General features: G+C 40.6%; 1 protein-coding gene across 5 annotated transcripts in view; it reads left to right on the top strand.

Annotated features, from left to right (window-relative positions):
• Nucleotides 1–395: 395 nt before the first annotated feature.
• The window catches only part of ptpn13 (protein tyrosine phosphatase non-receptor type 13), a 48,986-nt gene continuing 31,967 nt past the window's right edge, over nucleotides 396–17,414 (top strand). For all 5 annotated transcript variants that reach the window (XM_067573501.1, XM_067573503.1, XM_067573504.1 and 2 more), the window contains exons 1-7: nucleotides 396–827; nucleotides 7,165–7,284; nucleotides 9,989–10,155; nucleotides 11,700–11,765; nucleotides 13,573–13,758; nucleotides 14,108–14,195; nucleotides 16,711–17,343. In XM_067573501.1, coding sequence (XP_067429602.1) covers nucleotides 7,170–7,284; nucleotides 9,989–10,155; nucleotides 11,700–11,765; nucleotides 13,573–13,758; nucleotides 14,108–14,195; nucleotides 16,711–17,343 — 1,255 coding nt within the window. In that variant the 5' untranslated portion in view covers nucleotides 396–827; nucleotides 7,165–7,169. The remainder of the gene's footprint in view (nucleotides 828–7,164; nucleotides 7,285–9,988; nucleotides 10,156–11,699; nucleotides 11,766–13,572; nucleotides 13,759–14,107; nucleotides 14,196–16,710; nucleotides 17,344–17,414) is intronic.

Raw genomic sequence — 17,414 nt, 5'->3', positions numbered from 1 at the left:
CATGTTGCACTGCCGTGTTTTTACAGTAGCCCATAACGGACAAACCAAACACTAGCTCTAAGATAGGGCCTTTTACTGGTTGCAATCTGCAACCTCACTGCTAGATGCCACTAAATCCTAGACACTGGTCCTTTAAGTATAAACAAACAAACAAATAAATAAAAGATTATTCATGGAAATGCAGAAAATAAATCTTTTTCATTACCAGACTGTATTTATTTTTCATCTATTTATGCATTTAATTATTCATTTACTTATACTTAAGTCATTTTCTGTCCTCCATACAGATGATCCTCGCTCGCTGTGCATTTTACTCCCGGTTGTGCGTTACCATAGAAACGGTTAAATGACAGTCCCCTAGCAGAGAGCCAATGGAAGGCCATAGTAAGGTGTCTGGTTACTCCCAGTCAACCCACGCGAGCTGGGCAAAGGGAGGGGTTATTCCGCTCCGCAGCAGTTATGGTAACTTGGCTTCGCTGGTACAGAGCAAATGCCGAGTAGTGGAGACAGACACGGGAATTCCAACTAATTTCCGAAGAAGAGACTTTTGTTTATATTCTAGCTAACTGCCGCGGCTCGGGAAATAAATACCCGTTGTGTGGTGGATTTTTTTTTTTATATCGCTGAACGCGGCGCGGAAAGGTAAACCTGTTGCCTGCCTGCCTGTGCCTGCCTGCCTGCCTGCTTGCCTCGCCGCATAGTCAACCACTATCCAAGATGTTGCTTTGTGGATGGGATGGCGTCTGGTCCCGTTTGTGTGCGCACTCATAGCCTCGCCGGAGCTCGAACATTTATCCTCCGAGTGATTCTGTAGCTCTTCTTGTTCGGTAAGTTTCGTTTTAACTTACTTTAAAAAAAAAAGTGATGTGAAGAAACTTTACAGTGTTGTTACGAACTTGAGCTGAACCGGGGGAAAACTAGAGAGTTGAGTCCGCTCAGGCGACGCTGAAACACCGATGCTGCTTTCATGTGAAACCGTTGAAAACTGTTCGCTAGCGGTTACTTTCATGCTAGTAAACAGCCTGTTTCTTGATATTTTGGGGGGGAGGGGGGGTCTCGACGTGAAACTATTGCTTTATGTTATATTATTCTCACAACAGCACTTGCTCATACTGATGTCTGTCATTGGGCATCTTAGGTTTAAACACATCACTAACTGTATTTTAAGTTTGGAAAGGAGGAGACACCACTTCAAAAACTAGCTAGCTAACTGCTTTCAAGCTCATCCACCTGCATTATTGGAAAAATGGGCAACATGCAGAAGCATCTTGCAGTTTTTCCTGTTGTTTTGTAATCTTAACAAAGCCAGTTAGAGCCCTAATGTGTCAGCACAGACTGAAGGTTTTATGGGGGTTGTAGGAAGGCAGCTTGCACCCCCTCCCCCTTCATTATCATAGAAAAGTAGTAAAGTTACTCAAAGTCAAAGGTCATGAGTGTTTTGAATGCCGTATGTGTCATTCAAGACTGAAGAGGAGAGTGGTGAGGCTGTGTAATTGAGCAAGATGAACATTCCCATCGAAAGTGGTTATGATGGAGATGGTGTGTGCATCATCATAGGAAAGACGGGGAAAATAGTCAGTGGGTTGGGTTTGTGTTGGGAGGAGGTGGGGGGTTGCAGGGAGGTTTCGCAAAACCATGCTCTGCATGTCACAGTACTCATAGCAACCCTGTGATTAACAGAAATGGAGCGGATGAGGTCGAGACCAAAATGAGAAGTGAGGGCCGTCAGTCCAGAGCTGGGCTGATAATCATGGAATAGTCATGGCTCTCCTTCTGGCTGGTACTGGCCCTAACTGTGCTGAAAAACAAAACACCAACATCCAGGGTGGCTTATTGGCTAGAGAGACCGATCCATGATTGGTAGATACCATGTTCAGTGCTGTAATGGCCAGTGTTGTGTCCATCACCAACCCCGTGTTAAGTCATTGTAAGAAAATCTGGAGAATCATGTCTGCAAATTGGAAGTGGGTTACGATGAATGAAAACCAACAATTGGGTTTTCCCTTTTTATTTAAGTGAGTCACCACTTCTGTTCCATCCACGCTACTGTTTTCTTCACAAGACCACTGACTTAAGTAAGACACAGCTGTGAATCCTCATAACTGAAACCACAATTTCTTTACTCGCGTTACAGTTTTGCAGTAAGGAAGAACATAGGGCTGCAGCTAACAATTATTCTCATTGTTGATTTAATCTGCAGATTATTTTCTTGATTAATCGTTTGTCTATAGTAAGAAATGCCAGTTAGAATTTCTCACAGTCAAAGGAGACGTCTGCAGATGTCTTAGTTTGTCTGACCAACAGTCCAAAATGAAATAAAGACATCAGATCTTCATATCTGAGAAGCTGAAACCGGCAAATTTCTGGCATTTTTGCTCAAAAAGGACTAAAACGGTCATTCGATCATCAAAATAGTTGCTGTAAAATTTTCTGTCAGTCGACTAGGGAGAGATTCTTTAACTCTTATGTCTTCAGTTTGCATTAAATCAGTTTAATAGCATGCAGTCCACATGTTTTGCTTTGCCATGCATTTTGAAAACATCAATCCTTACATCATCAGTCATGTTGGTTCAAAAGACATTCTGGTCCAGACCTTCCTAGACATCGTGTGTTTTAAATTTAAAGCTTGTGCTCGCAGGCTGCATCATACAGTATGATTCTGGGAAAAAGAGGTTCAGTCAGAGTTTGTTGTTGAATTTTCCTGGCATGAATGACTTCAGGAAGACTTTCACCTCAACGTTGGCGCGGAGTACCTCTTCTCACCGGCTTCTGTTCCAAATGTCTTTGCCAGCTGAGACCACAGTTCTAATGTTCAGAGGATATGAACAAATTCCTTCTCATATCTTACGTTATGAGTTATGCTTTTGGAAATGAAAGTGGAATATGATGTTTTTTATGGGTGATTGCTTTGAAAATGCAGCTACTCAGGTTTTCAAAGGATTTAGGATTAAAAAAAAAAAAAAGGAGACAAAGATGTACATGTTTTTCTGATCTTTATGTTCCTCGCGAGTATAGAGGGATGAGCATTGAAGGAAAAGCAGCAGAAACTGAAATTTCTCGTATGGGTTACTCAGATGCAGTGCATTTTTTTTTTTTTCAGGGGATTGTTTTCAAATCCATTTTGTGGGTTGTAGCTGTGTCACAGACAGGAAGGTGGGAGGAAAGGAAAAGCTTCACCTAAGTGCAGAGAAAAGAGCGCTATCACGTTTCCAGGATTATTTTCTTTAAAGTCCTTGTGACTGTGGCCAAGACTTTCAAACAATTAGCAGCAGCAGCAGCAGCAGACTTAAGCCTTGTTTAGGGTTTTTTCTTTGTAGCCACAGTGTGAAAATACATGGGAATACCTGGGAACAAACATCTCCACCGTCTGAAAAAGAGAAAGAAAATGAAACGTTGAAGTGGCGAAGGCTGTCTGCTCTCGCTATTTTGGGCCGCTGCCTCCTAAGCCCCCTCAATAATGAGCAGGACCACAGTCCAATGAGAGAGGAGCTGGCCTGCACAGCAGCCTCAGTGTGGATAAAAAACATTCCACTGTAGGTCTCTGTTGAAATAACAAGGGCCACAAAACAATCAGTCTTCACAGCACCCGCTCTCCCCATTCTCATGGGTAATGAGCAAGATGGTTAGTAACCCACTTCGCCTCACACTTCACGCCTCCCATTGACTAGAATGGTTAACCTGCATTCCTGCATAAACATGCAGGCCTGTGACATGCTTACTCATTAACTCTCTTCTTCAAACTTGGAATCATAAAGGGAATGTTGTTTTCACATATTACTTGCAGAAATAAAAACCTAACACTAATGAGGCTACTGACCCAGTTTATACCAAGAGTTTTTGGTATGGTGAATGGTATGCTCACAATTTTCTCACAATGCCAAACACAACAAAACAGGTGCATTCCTTCTCGTAGGAATGTCGAGTCAACTTTGGCACTTTTTTTTTTTTTAGTTGTAATGACCATCTCTGGATAATATTTGTGACATTTTAACATCTGTGATTAAATGAATAAAAAAACATAGTGAGATGATGCCATAGGTTTTACAGGTGCCTCATATATTGCAGTTAGCAAAAGAGTGATGTAGCCTAGCAGCATCACAGAACGCAGCCAAATCTGATCTAACAAGTTAGGGTAGGGCATCTTTGTTAACCTCTCCTCTGTCTCTTTTTTTTTTTTTTTTTTTTAACACGCCAAGCTCTGGTAATTAGCCAAGATTTCGGAATTTGGCTTTACTTGGAGAAAGTCTTATTTAAGGTCTCTTAACAGAAATATTACAGAAGATAAAATACGATCAAATCTGGGCTCATGTACTCTGCTACACGTCAAACCAGACATGAGTGATGTTTGGTCAATCTCGCGTAGGAATTACGCCTCATTTCCTGTTCATACGTGTTTCCATCAGCTTTGCTTTGATGTCATGGACCAACAGTTTTTGATTTATGAAATCCTGTGTAAAAGCTGTGATTTAGCGAGTCCAAATATACTCTGTGCTGTGTTTAGTGTTGGTTCGCCCAAGTCTGTGGGAAAGTGTTCAAAACATCAGAAAAGCTGTCAATGTTGAAAAAAGGAATTTGTTTTAAGTCAAGGAGTCATGAGGGGAAAATATTATCTTTCATACGTTTCACAAGTTTTTGGCAAAAAACATAATTTCTTATCGCCCTGTATGCTCTGTCAGTGCCAATATTTGTGACTAAGTAGTAGGAAATGTGGTCGCTGCACACTTTTAGTCTTTTGAGGTCTAGATCAAAAGAAAAAGCGGAGGATGAATCAAAGACAGGCAGGTTTCCAGCATTATTGTATGCAACAGTATCATCATATACAGTTCCACAGTAAATAAAGATTATTTCTAAAGTGACTCATTTTAGATTTGTCTGCAAAATCAGGTGTGGTTGGGCGGTAACATTTTTTAGTCTTTATGCAGATTGTAGAGTAGACAGATAACCTTAAATTGCTATAATACAAACTCTAACAACTATCAATCTTAGCTTGAGTTGTCTTCATCAGAGAACGCAGGTTTATCGTTGTGAAGTGGTGGAAGCACGTTAACCTTCTTCTCAGGGGGATATCTGATAATATAGTTCAGACGCCATTGTGGCTGCTCCGCCAAGAAATTTGTTAGTGGTGCTTTTGATTTCTTACCCCCCCACCCCCCCCGCTGTTTTGGCACAAATTACATAAAACTGCAACACACTTCTGTATCTCCTCAGTCTTTTCTAGCACATTGTCCTGCACATTTGCATATTTACGCTGGATAGTTTGCTGTGCAACTGAGACATATGAGCATTTAATATTTTTATATACTGGAGAATTTGCACACTCACATACCAGGCCAATATATACTTTAGAATTGTAATACAACAAATATATATATATTTTTTTTCCTTCTTCTTTTTATCACTTATATATATACATTTTTTGTCTATTTATTATTTTTACTCTTATTCTAAGTATCATTATTTTTTGCACACAATAGCTTTTTTGTACAGCCTTAAGAGTATGCCAATCTCTATTTCGCTGCATGAGCATGTAACAAATAAAACCTTTGAATCTTGAAAGCTGGTATCCATAATGTTTTAATTGTTAGACACATTTTATTGTGAAATAGAAAATCCAGCACATTTAACTATAGTTGGATATGTTCTTCATACTCTGTTGTTGCGAAATGATGATTTACTTGGCCGCACCTGTTTTGGTTGACAGTGCTAAATCTATTCGAAACAAAGATATGACAGTTTTCCCTCTTGAAATCATCATACTTTTTTTTTTTTTTTTTTTTTTTTTTTGATGAGAAATATTTACAGCCTCATGCAAAGCTACAGCCACCCTTAACCACAAGCTTTTCTCAGTGCTGCACAAATAGATGATTTGACTACTCTTTTGCACTTCCTACCCCCGACTTCTAGCACCTACTGTTAACTGTACTGTATGTGTATATGCGCTGTAGGTGCCAGCAGTCTCTGCTCAGTTAGAAGTAGTGTTTCTGGAGCTTCTTGTTTTGCTTCCATTTGCATCACATCATGACTGGATCAGGAAGATTAGAGTTCATTGCTGCTGCTGCAGCACAGGAGCTGGAGTTCAGAGAGAAACGGTGATATAGACGAGAGATGATCCGATCTGTCATTTCTCTCGTTCAGGGACGTGTAAGGCAAACTTGTGGTGTTTTAAACCCACAAATCCCCCTTTTTAATTTGGGCTTCTTGTTCGGTTTGTAGACAGTTACAGCTGAGAAAAACCTAAAAACGGATGTGGCTCCACTTCATATCACAATATATGAAAATCATAATCAAATCAAATTATGTAAGACAGCCTGCCTGTGGGTCACATGGATGAAGTCAAATTTTCTCCCACAGGCGTAGCGTGTTGTGGCCTGTGTGTAATCTTTGTGCATGTGCACTTGGATGCACTACTGTGTGATAACGGACCATGTATTTACATAAATTCTTCACCAAAAGCTAAATTGCTGTATCACTGCTGTTCACAAGGTAATGTAAACTATCTAGCTTCAGCTTGACCCAGTCATAATTTTATGGCTTGTGCTCAGGAAATAAAAGTCTGTGTTATTACTCATGTTCACAGCAGCTCGCAGCTTTAAGGCCGCACTAAAAAAAATGTTTTGCTTGTCCAGATTAGTGTCCATTGCAGTTGGAATCTGCCGTCTTATAGTGATGTTTAGGAGCTTGTGGAGGCCCAAAGTAATAAACTGTGCGTCTGCGTGTGTGCATGCGCGCATCATGTGCTTGCGCTACCTCCTCCACTGCAGAGTATGATAAGATAGCTTACATTTAGAAGATGTGGGATTTTGCCCAAGGGCATGAGAGCGCACAATTGTTGATCAGAGCCAGTGTTAAGTGCATCAAAGCTTGAGGTTATTGTTGTGATACGGCAATGTGGGCTTATTTGCTTTCATCCTAGAGTGTCGGGCCAGTCAGGACAAGTGAGGCGTGGATTCACACAGAATTGTGTTGTGATTATAATTCTCAACTAAATTAACTAGAAACAGACAACAAACAAAAGGTACAGTAAAGGCCAAGAAAAGCATCTGCCCTTGTCTCTAAATTATGGTTGAAATTTTGGGGATTTATGCGGGTGGATTTCGGTGTATTATTCTCTGTTGTAAATCACTTATCACATGATCTTTTTTTTTTTTTTCTCCGCTTGCGCAGGGAAGATGCATGTGTCTCTGGCAGAAGCCTTGGAGGTCCGAGGAGGCCCGCTCCAGGAGGAGGAGGTCTGGGCAGTGCTCAGCCAGAGTGCGGAGAGCCTCCAAGAACTCTTTCACAAAGGTATGAATATGTGGAATCCAATCTGCGAAACACACACACACACACACACACACACACACACAAAACACAGTTCATGTTTATTTGTCTTGCATATTTTCTTGTGTTCTACCTGTTGAACAGCCTACTCTCTAAATCTGTCACCACAGCTTTTTGTAAATGAAGGGGCTGGGAAAGACTCTTCTTGTATCCCGATCCCTTGAGTTGATCTAGCCTTTTAATTTACCAGTTCTGTCACACAAACGACCTGGCAAATATGCAAACTTTTACTTGTACTGAATCACCCAAGTTCCGCATCTCGTGCTTCAATCATTTTAGTGAGTCATTCGTGCCTGTAGATGTGCCTGTCCTTGAAGGCAGGACGAGATAAGACCGCTCCACTCCAAAGTTTTTTGTCACTTAAATAAACTGAAACTACGGGTGACTAAGGGGGGGTTTTAACTCTGGAGACGTAGGACAGGATATGAGTCAGCAGTGCCCTCTGCGTTGTTCGGGTGGTGCCTAATTTCATAGGAAACTCCAGTGTACCTGATTGTGTTGGATGTGATAATTGTGTCATTTAAACTGTTCACTATTGACCGTGTGAATTTCCATGAAGCAGTGGGATTTGTTGTATGCATTCCCGCATAAACCAGTTTGACTTCCAGTTTTGCTGACTGGTTTCATTGTAGACAATTCTGGCATGCTGCAAGAATTTGCTCTTATCAGTTTGGTCTGAAAATATGCTTTTGATGCTGAGGTTACATTTATTACAAGATGAATGTGTAAAAATGTCATTAACACTTGTGAGATAGTCTTCTGGACATACTAAGGACAATGTACAAGGTTGGATTCTTGAAGTATTTTAGATAATTTTATTTTTAATCCTTACATGGCATTGTGCTCCTGTGATTGTTAACACATTCTTCTTTTTACTTGAGTGTGTAATTGTGTTGCCATTCTGAGTAAACTGTGGTCTCACATGTACAGTTTTAGACGGCTGAGTGAAGCTAAAAATTGAAGAGCAGATGTCGGAACCAGCTATTATATACTGTAGTCACTGAGTTATGTAAAGGAGCAAGTTTACCAAGACAGAGTGGATTAATACCAGCAACCATTCACACTTAAAATTGTTAGATGATGAAATAATAGAAAAGTGTAGTTTTTACTGGTTTATACTAAAAAAAGAACCCCCATAAAAACAAATAAAAGTCAATTTCTTTGTTTTTCTGAAGCAGATTTAAAATTTGTAGTAAATTTCATACCGTAGATTTAATTTGTTTCAGGGGTGTAGTGAAAGTGAGTGCCAGGATGTTTCCTAATGTAAAACTGACTCAGACATCCTTTACATGACAGACGTTTCAAGTACTTTTTCAAATAGTGTGAATAGACTCACATTGTCAAACAATAAACCACCAGCACTTCTCTTTTCCTGTGTGCAAACAGTAGCGGTTAGTTATGTTTGCATAAGAATGATTTTATTTGAACAAGCAACGTGTGAATATTTTTTGATTTCTCAAAGGAATCCCCTCTCTTGCCTCCATCTACAGATTATTTAAGTATATATAGAAACCGGCGTCTTCTACACTCGTGTGTTTCTCTGTCTGATGTTTGTTTTCCCGCTCCTGTGTTTGGTACTCTGCCAAGGCCATCTACTGCGTTACATCTGACAGCCTGTCACTCTAATAGCATGTTTTTTTTGTGGAATTGAATGCATGGTATACCGTACAGTCTGTAAGCATCCACTTTTAGAGGACGACCTCTTTTTTTTTTTTTTGTTCTTGTCCCTGATAACTCAGATAGCAGCTTATCAGAATTACAGACTGCATTGTTTTAAGATAAGGAACTTACAGTAGTACAATGAGCTGTCCTTTGAAGTCAGCAGGGAATCAGATAGTGTATTCCCAAGTCATATTTTGACATTTTAAATTTCTATCAGGTTTAACAGTCAAACACCAGCTGGCATGTATCTACAGTTTATTGAAACTGTTGATTAATATGTTATCTGTCAAGAAACAAATCTACTCAGGCTGAGTCATGCACTTCTGCTAAGCTCTATTATTACTTATCCAGAGAAAAAAAAAAAGATTTGTGTGGGATACACCTAGTAACCCAGTCTACTTTCGAGTAAGATCTCCAAACGGTCACAGAAGTTTTAAACAGGAAACTTATATTTACTTAGTAAATTCCAGCTTTTGAAAGCAGATATTTGGTGCCTCAAATCCAGTTCCTCTGTACGTCTCTCTGCTCCTCTCTCAGTTAAAGTATCAGTCAAAGAAAAGAATTTTGCAGCGCTGCTCAAACATTCCTTTGTATATTTTTAAAACGTTCTCTAACCATAGCGCTGGCTGTGGCTTTGTAGGAAAAGAGAATTACGCTGTGTAGCCATTCCTTTCTGCTTCTATGCCTCAACAGTTATTTTCTTGCAGGCTAAGAAAGCAACATATGTTTTTGTTTACTTCAATCATCTTGAATTTCCATAAACGCCAAAGCCTGAGCGAAAAACATCCACCGTAGATGTATATGTCTATAGTTGCTGCATTCAGGCTGTAAATGCTCAGGAAAAAATTTGATGCCTCTATCAAGCTGAGTTTACTTTAACACTGTATGTGCATGAATGACAGTGGCTAAATAATGGAAGATGATGTTGTATTTGTTCTTCCTGTTTTGGTTCCTGATGTTATCTGACATGGTTGAATTGTCTGTCCTCCCCCCTCTCCCCCTACAGACCCTGCAGCCATGGGCTTCATCATCTCTCCCTGGTCCCTCCTGCTCATGCCCTCTGGCAACATCTCATTCACAGACGAGTATGTCACCCAGCAGGACTTAAGAGCCTTCACAGCTCCAGAGGTCCTGGAAGGGGCCTCCTTGACTTCCATCTCTGACATAGAGAAGGTATAAACATTGAGATACTTAACAAGTTGTTTAGTCTGCGTTTTCTAATGCTTCACTGGTGTGTGTACTATCACCTTTTCCCAAATATTGTGTTAATTAGCGTACCTGTTTCAGCAAAATCCTGGTGATAACTTGTAGTTTAAACCACACATTCATTTCATTTCTCAGAAGTGTCCGGTCTAAACAGTCTTATACGGTCGCCTATTGAGTCCCTTAATGAAGCTGTTGTCATTTCATTCTCTTACTGTTTGTTTTATTTGGGTATAGAGAAGATTTGACACAGTTTTAAAAATTTCTGCATGTCACAGTTTGGCAATACAACTAATACATTAACATTCTGTAATAGGCTAATCCATAAATCCATCACCAGTGAATATTTTTTGCATATTTCTGCGGATTTTATTTTATTGGTCTCAATCAGTGCCTCTTGTAGTGCTCTGAGTTTTAAGGGCAAGACAAGTGGCGTGTAAAACTGCAAAATGCAAATACAAGGAATACAAACAAGTTGTTGCATCTGTCACCACAGACATATTGTATTCAAACAGGCTTTGTGTTCCTGTGGCTGTGTCCCTTTAAGGGTGTTGAAACCTTTTGTTGTTGAGGTGTTAAAATAAGTTTAATTGCCTGAAAAACAGGACAACATAAAACTCTGACCATGCATATTAATTGTTCGCCGATCTCCTCTCCTTGTCCAGTTGCAATTCATATCTGAAGCTGTGACAACTTTATTATCTCCTGGTATGCACAACCCTTTTTTTTTTTTTACATATATACAGAACCACACCCCCTCTATTCGACTGTGGCCCTCTGGTAGAAGAGCTAAAAGCTTGCATGACTGGATTCTCGTCTCTGGCACGGTCCCACAGACCTCAACACAGTTTTGTGCTGAGTCAGTTTTCCAGCCCTGGGCCCGTCTCCCCAGCTGAGTTATTTCAGTGTAGAAAATATAATCTGTTTCTGTCATTATCAGAGACTGTGGGTAAATATACGTCAGCTGCGAGTGCCACAGTTTTCCTTTCACTTTTTCAACATATGAGGTATTATTTTTGCTTTCAAGGGGCGGCTTTTAAATTTCCACATTTTCTGAAAGTGTGAGTGTGTCTTTAAATTTGTGCCTGAGCTCTGTTCCTAAAAGACCTTGAAGGCTATGTTGCATTCTTTGGCAATCCCTGAATTATTCTTTCCTCTACCAAGCCCAACATTCAGGGGAAGTGATTTCTCTCCCAAGAAATGAGAGCAGAGTAATAAGTAAAGGAAAATGGAAAAATGTTCTTGGATTTAGGCTGAAAGCCCCTGTCTTTTTCCTTTCCAAATAAGAACAAATTCAACTTTTCACTACAGCAGTTATTACACTTTAGACTGTCTCGGTTTCTCTCTCTCTCAGAATAGAATCAGACATACTGGACATAATGAGACTTATTTTAGTAAGATTTAATACCTAGTTCATCTCGGTGAAACGAAACCTTTACATTCCTCATCTTTGTGTGTTCACCATTCCTTTTCCCTTTTCTTGTTGTTGTATTCAGTGATGTTCTTTTTCACAGATGCACATGTACTCTCTGGGGATGACCCTGTTCTGGGGAGCAGACTATGAAATCCCCCAAAGTCAGGTAAACTCATTACTACAGATACTTTCTTCCACATGGATAGGCGTGGCGATAAGATGTAACCTTATTTACACTTATAAAGTGTAATAAAGACTCATGTTGTTGACTATAAATGTGTTCAAAAAACTTTTCTTACCAAAAAATTCACCTTTTCACTACATCAAGCATTTCAAACGGTGTTGAACAGACTAGACAGGCATTACGAAACAGGATGCTAACATATCAACATCACTTGGGAATACAAAGCGGTGTCTTCTGTCAGTGTTTTAACTAGAACCCTCGCCAGCATGTTAAATAAATGTGGTCCACACCCAGAGTACATTTTTGTCAAGGTGTAACAGTATCTTGGTATGTTGGTGATTTTGGCGTCACACATAAATCAAGGTTCAAGTAACATCGGCCAAATCAGAAGATGGATTGTACCCTTGCAGGAACTAGTATTGGGCCAAATACAACTTTTTAATATATGTAATTATATACAGCCCAAATGCCTCATAACCACGAGACAGACATTATGTTATCTGGTAATCTAATCTGGATAAGAAAAGGTGCAAGCTCTAAATCCTCTCTGGAATGTGTTAGTATCTACAAGACCTCTGGGGATGGTCTCGCTCTCAGTGCGTTTATATCTCAGTAAGAGTCAGCCAGGTGTAAACACTATCTGTACAGTGTGCTCACATTGTGTGAGAAAGCACCGCCCACTGGTTAGACATGATGAGTCATTCAAGTGTGCCATCCACTTCGCCTCACTGAAAGGATCAAGCTCCACCCACTCTCACCAGTCATAATGCTTCCAACATCCATGAAGGAGTTGCTCATAGCAGCTGAAAAAAGAGTAACAAATACTGGGCCAAAAGCATGCCATTGTTTCTACTGCGAGTAAATAAGGGTCATAAAAGACAGTCCTTTCCTCCTGAAATAAAGAGGATACACTGGTTGTGCAGACGCTTTATGACCCTTTACCCACCATGTTTGTTTTCACTTACAGTGCCAGCTCTATACCCACAGCCTGCTTTATGTAGTGTGGACAAAAATGACATCACTGTGAAGAGGAAACTGAAAATCTGATCACATCCACTACACTCTACATATTAAACCAATGTATTATAGTACTATTTCAGAAAGATCATTTGAGAATTATTGAGAAGACTACTAAAAAAGAGATTATGTAGTGGTGATAATGAATTAAAGTCAGCATCACCACCCCAATCTCAGTGGTGTGTTTGTCAAATTGCATGCTAACAAGAGTCCACAGCCATGCTAGCAGCTCTGGGAGCCTGCTAACATCTGCATGCTAGCTTGCAAAAAAAAAAAGACAATGCTAACAGGCTGTGGTTTTGGCAGTTATACTGTTTACTATGTTCACAGGGTATTTTTAGCATGCTATCTTGCTCATTAACAGTAAACAGAAAGTACAGCTGAGGCTGAGGGGATGTCATTAGTTTTGCAAGCATTCAGTCACGCCACTAACGTAGCTTGAAATGTCTGCACTTTTCCAGTAAATTAACAAATTTCATGTCTTTGTTCTAATGTCAGTGTATGTCCTGTTAATGATGGATAAAGCCAAGTAATTAACATTTCTTGACATTTAACTTTAGCCTTTTAATCTGAGAAGATGTAGTAGATGGTTGTTTAAAAGTTGGTGATGGGTTTGTGCCTCCTCATCTGAACACAATGGAAGTTAACATGCTAATAAGGATACCAGATTGAGAGATATCAACAGAGCTTCTTGTCACTTTTACAGTATGTACTATACTGCTGTTGTCACTGTTTGTATAGTAACTGTCTTTCTTTTCTGTTTACCATGTAGCCTATGAAGTTGGGGGAACACCTAAACAGCCTACTTCTCAACATGTGTGATGATGTTACAGTGAGTCGAATGTCGATGCGCACGGTGCTGGACATCTGCAGCAAACACATCAGAAACTCCAGTTGTGACCCTCCCTTCTCTTATATCAGGAAACTGGTCCGCTTGGTACTGGGCAGCCTTTCCCAGGTACGTACTTTTACTTATGTAGGTCAAATACAACATTCCTGTCTTATTTTTTCTATATTTTTATTGAAGATGTTTGCCAGAAAGCCTTCATTGCAAACATTTTTCCAGTTAAGTGTCGGTTGAAAGGCTTATCTGCTCTGTCAAAGCGCAGTAAGTTAGTTGAATGGCACAACAGATAATGGGTCTCATGCTGATAGAACATGATTTCAGGATGGATGACTCTCAGGAGGAATGACCCTCTAACTTATGTTTTTTTTTTTCCCCTCCTCTCACCCTCCTGCTTTTTTTTTCACCCTCGCTCTTTATTTTTCTTTCTCTCTAACTTCCACTCCCTCTGTCTTTCCCGCAGCTGGACGGTCTGCTGACTGATAGAGAGTCTCTTCCGGAGCGGAGTAAGGAGATTCGGGAGAGGCTGAGGGGCAAAGGTTTACCCTCAGGTAAGACGAACTGACGCTGACACACTGAACACAGAGCAACTAGGGCTGTATTTGCTCAGTGTGCCGTCAAAGGGAACTTTTTCAGCGGTGTAGAAAAAGTCATTTATTTATGCATTGATTGAGATTTCTTGGCTGCCAATGGCTCATGACAAAGGCGGCTGCTTTCTATTAAGTCTTTAAATTGGTAAAATCAGGCCATGCTCAGTTTTATGACCTATTTTAACACATTTTCTGTGTAATCTTCATATTAGTGACACATAGTCAGGAAGCAGGACAAATCACTAGATCCGAGATTAGTATAAGATAATAATGTTGAAATAGTTTGTATATTTAGGTCAAGAGAGTACATTATCTGTTCTTCCTTTAAAACGATACACCGAGGCCGTGACCGAGTGTGGTCGGATATACTGTTTATGTGTTTTATGCGAAGATGTTTACATTTGAGTTACCTAATTAGATGTAAATGCCTCGCCTGGTTGTCAAGCCATTCATCACTTTGCATCCTCAACTTTCTGAGTGTGTGGGAAAGAACCGAAAGTAGACGAGGAGCAACATACAGCAACCTCGAATCGGATTTAATTCAGGAAAATATGACCAAATCTTCCCAGTGGTTTCTGAGAGAACTCCGGCATTTTTCCAGGCCATGGAAAGGAGAGGAGAGCACAAACATGGCCATCGTCCCGATTATGTAAGCACGGCATGGCATTGATTACAGATGCATATTTTGGAGTCACCAGTGAAGCTGCTGGTCTGCTGTTTGTATCAGTGCTTTGTTTCCCTGGTTGAGCACCAGCCAGCCCTAGGGAAAGTACATGCAAAGAGTATTACTCAGTTCTTAAGCGTCTTTCTTTTCAAGGAGCGGCTCTCTCCCCTCCTGTATTCCAGTGATTCCAAGTTGTAATTGCTGCTAGGGGAACTCGGTTATTGTCTCTCTTTTTTTTTTTTTTTTTTGTTGGATATTTTATGTCACCATTTCTTCATTGCTGTAGTCCATTCGATGGCAACACCACTCAAGTTTTAGCTGAAAAACTTGGACTCAAAAATATATTGTTGGGGAGTGGGGGGGGGTATAAAAAATTTGCTCAAGCTAGTCCATTTATGTTTCCCTGAGTTCTTGGAAGACAGCCTGTCTGTCTTTGATGTGTTTCCCTGTTAAGACCAAGCATATGCTTTGTAGATTAAACCGCCACATGCAGCGTTTTTACAGGACTTAACATCTCCCTGTGCTCTCTCATTTCTACATCTCTTCCTCTTGTTTCTGCTCTCGCTCATGCACATGTTTGCCTTGTATTTATTTCTTTCTCTCTAAAAACAAAAGACATAGATAAACTCTTCCGGTGACAGCTTGTCTGGAAAGGCATATTTCAAATTTATGGAAGAGAAAGCAACATTCATTATTCAGATTTAAGAAAGACATGATGATAGGTGGGCTGGACGCGTGTGCCAGAAATCATTAGTTATTGTAGCACATTATGCTGTATTGTTTGTCTTAATTAACGGGGGAAAAGAGGCTACTAAAGACATCAGACTGTCTGCACAAAGAGTAGGTACACCTTAAGGTCAAGAGCAGCATGCCATTTTTCTTCATTTTCCTTGTGCTGCTGTTGGTTTACTTTACAAATCAATTACTTTTATTTGCCACTAATGGCTGCTACATGTCAGAAATGTCCTACTGCTGCTACTTATTATAACTGAATGCCATCTGATCCATCCACCCACCATCCATTTTAATGAATTTAATTGAATTTAAAGAAAATATAAAGAATATAAACAAAATATGGATCCTGAGATTTGTGAAATCTTTCTTAACAAAGTTAAGAAGTTTCTGTAACAAGGCACCTGGTCCCAAAACAGCTGGAAGGGAACTGCAGAGACTATTAGATGTTAGACAAGCAGTGTCATAATATATTGTATGTACTGTATCTCTTATTGTGACTGATTTTTAGGAAATTTGAGGACATATGCCCACTAAGTAAATCAGTTACTAAATTTCAGTAACTGTTGCTGGATGTCAGCAGTAAGTATTTCAGTGGAGAGGCCATGAGAGGCCTGCTGCAGGTGCTCAGTCTGTTTAAAGCCAAGTCGGGGTATGAGAGCCAAGGAGAAAAAGCCGACAGTGCCGTGTTAACGAGCCATGACATGCTGATGCTGTTAGAACTGGATGCCAGGTTTGAGAGGCACGTAGGCATAATGAAGCGTACTGCATTTACTGAAATCAAAATCCTTGTTAATCCCTCCTCTCATCATAAATATCACATCATGTAAGGCTAGTGTGTATTATCCACTGGGAATGGTTCCATTTGAAGTATATTTCACATTATGTCTCATAATGTCTGTTTTAAAACATGAAATAATGAAAAACATTTATGAAGTAAGAAATAATCTAAGAATCCGTTTGCAATCAGGTTTATTTTCTTTTTGAATACCTTCTTAGTGGTTTTACTTTGTAAGTATTCAAAATTAAAATTTGGTCTGGTCATGGTTTAACAAAACTCTGCTTCTCTCCTGTTCTCAGGGAGGAGTGCCGCCCCCAGGGTTCTGGAGCGCTACCGAGCCAGGACTCAGGAACAGGCGTCTCTCAACCGGGGCCTCAGTCGTTCCATGGGCTCCCTGCCAATCCAGGACCTGTTGAAGGGGGATGATGGGGCAGCCCTACAGTATTCCATGTCTGACTATCATCACAACTCTGAATCCCCCACAGAACTCTACCCCAAACCCCCCTCACTCCCACACCAGCACTCCTATCCCTATCTTCACCCCCTTCACCCCCAGCAAAAGGGCCGGCCTGTTGAACTGGACCGGAGGTCATTACCCTTCCACAGCGGAGACCCGAGGCCAAGTCAGGCCAGGAAGACCTGGGCTTCCTCTGTGGACTTGGCTTGTATCGACCCAGAAGCTATTCGCTTCGGGGCCTTGGAGGATGCACGGAGAGGCAGCACTGCCTTAAGTACCCACTCCATAGGAAGGCACAAATCGCCCTTGAGGGCGTCCAGGGAGAGGGATTCTCGCTACCCCGAGTTTGGTGGGCTGAAGAGTAGGAAGCCTCATCACCACTCAGCCCTGTCTGTAGGCTCGGGCCTCCCTGGTGCCTATGACAGGATCAAGGAGAGACAGAGGAAACTTCAGGTTCTAAGGCAAGCAGTGGATGGTGAGTCTACTTTCTTAACATATAAGTGCAGTATAGTGGTGTAGCTGTTCTCAGTCCTAAGACTGATACAT

Source organism: Thunnus thynnus, chromosome 19 (genome assembly GCF_963924715.1).
Source record: "Thunnus thynnus chromosome 19, fThuThy2.1, whole genome shotgun sequence".
Classification (NCBI taxonomy): Eukaryota; Metazoa; Chordata; class Actinopteri; order Scombriformes; family Scombridae; genus Thunnus; species Thunnus thynnus.
Note: the sequence above shows the minus strand (reverse complement) of the source record. Positions and strands in the feature narration are given on the sequence as shown.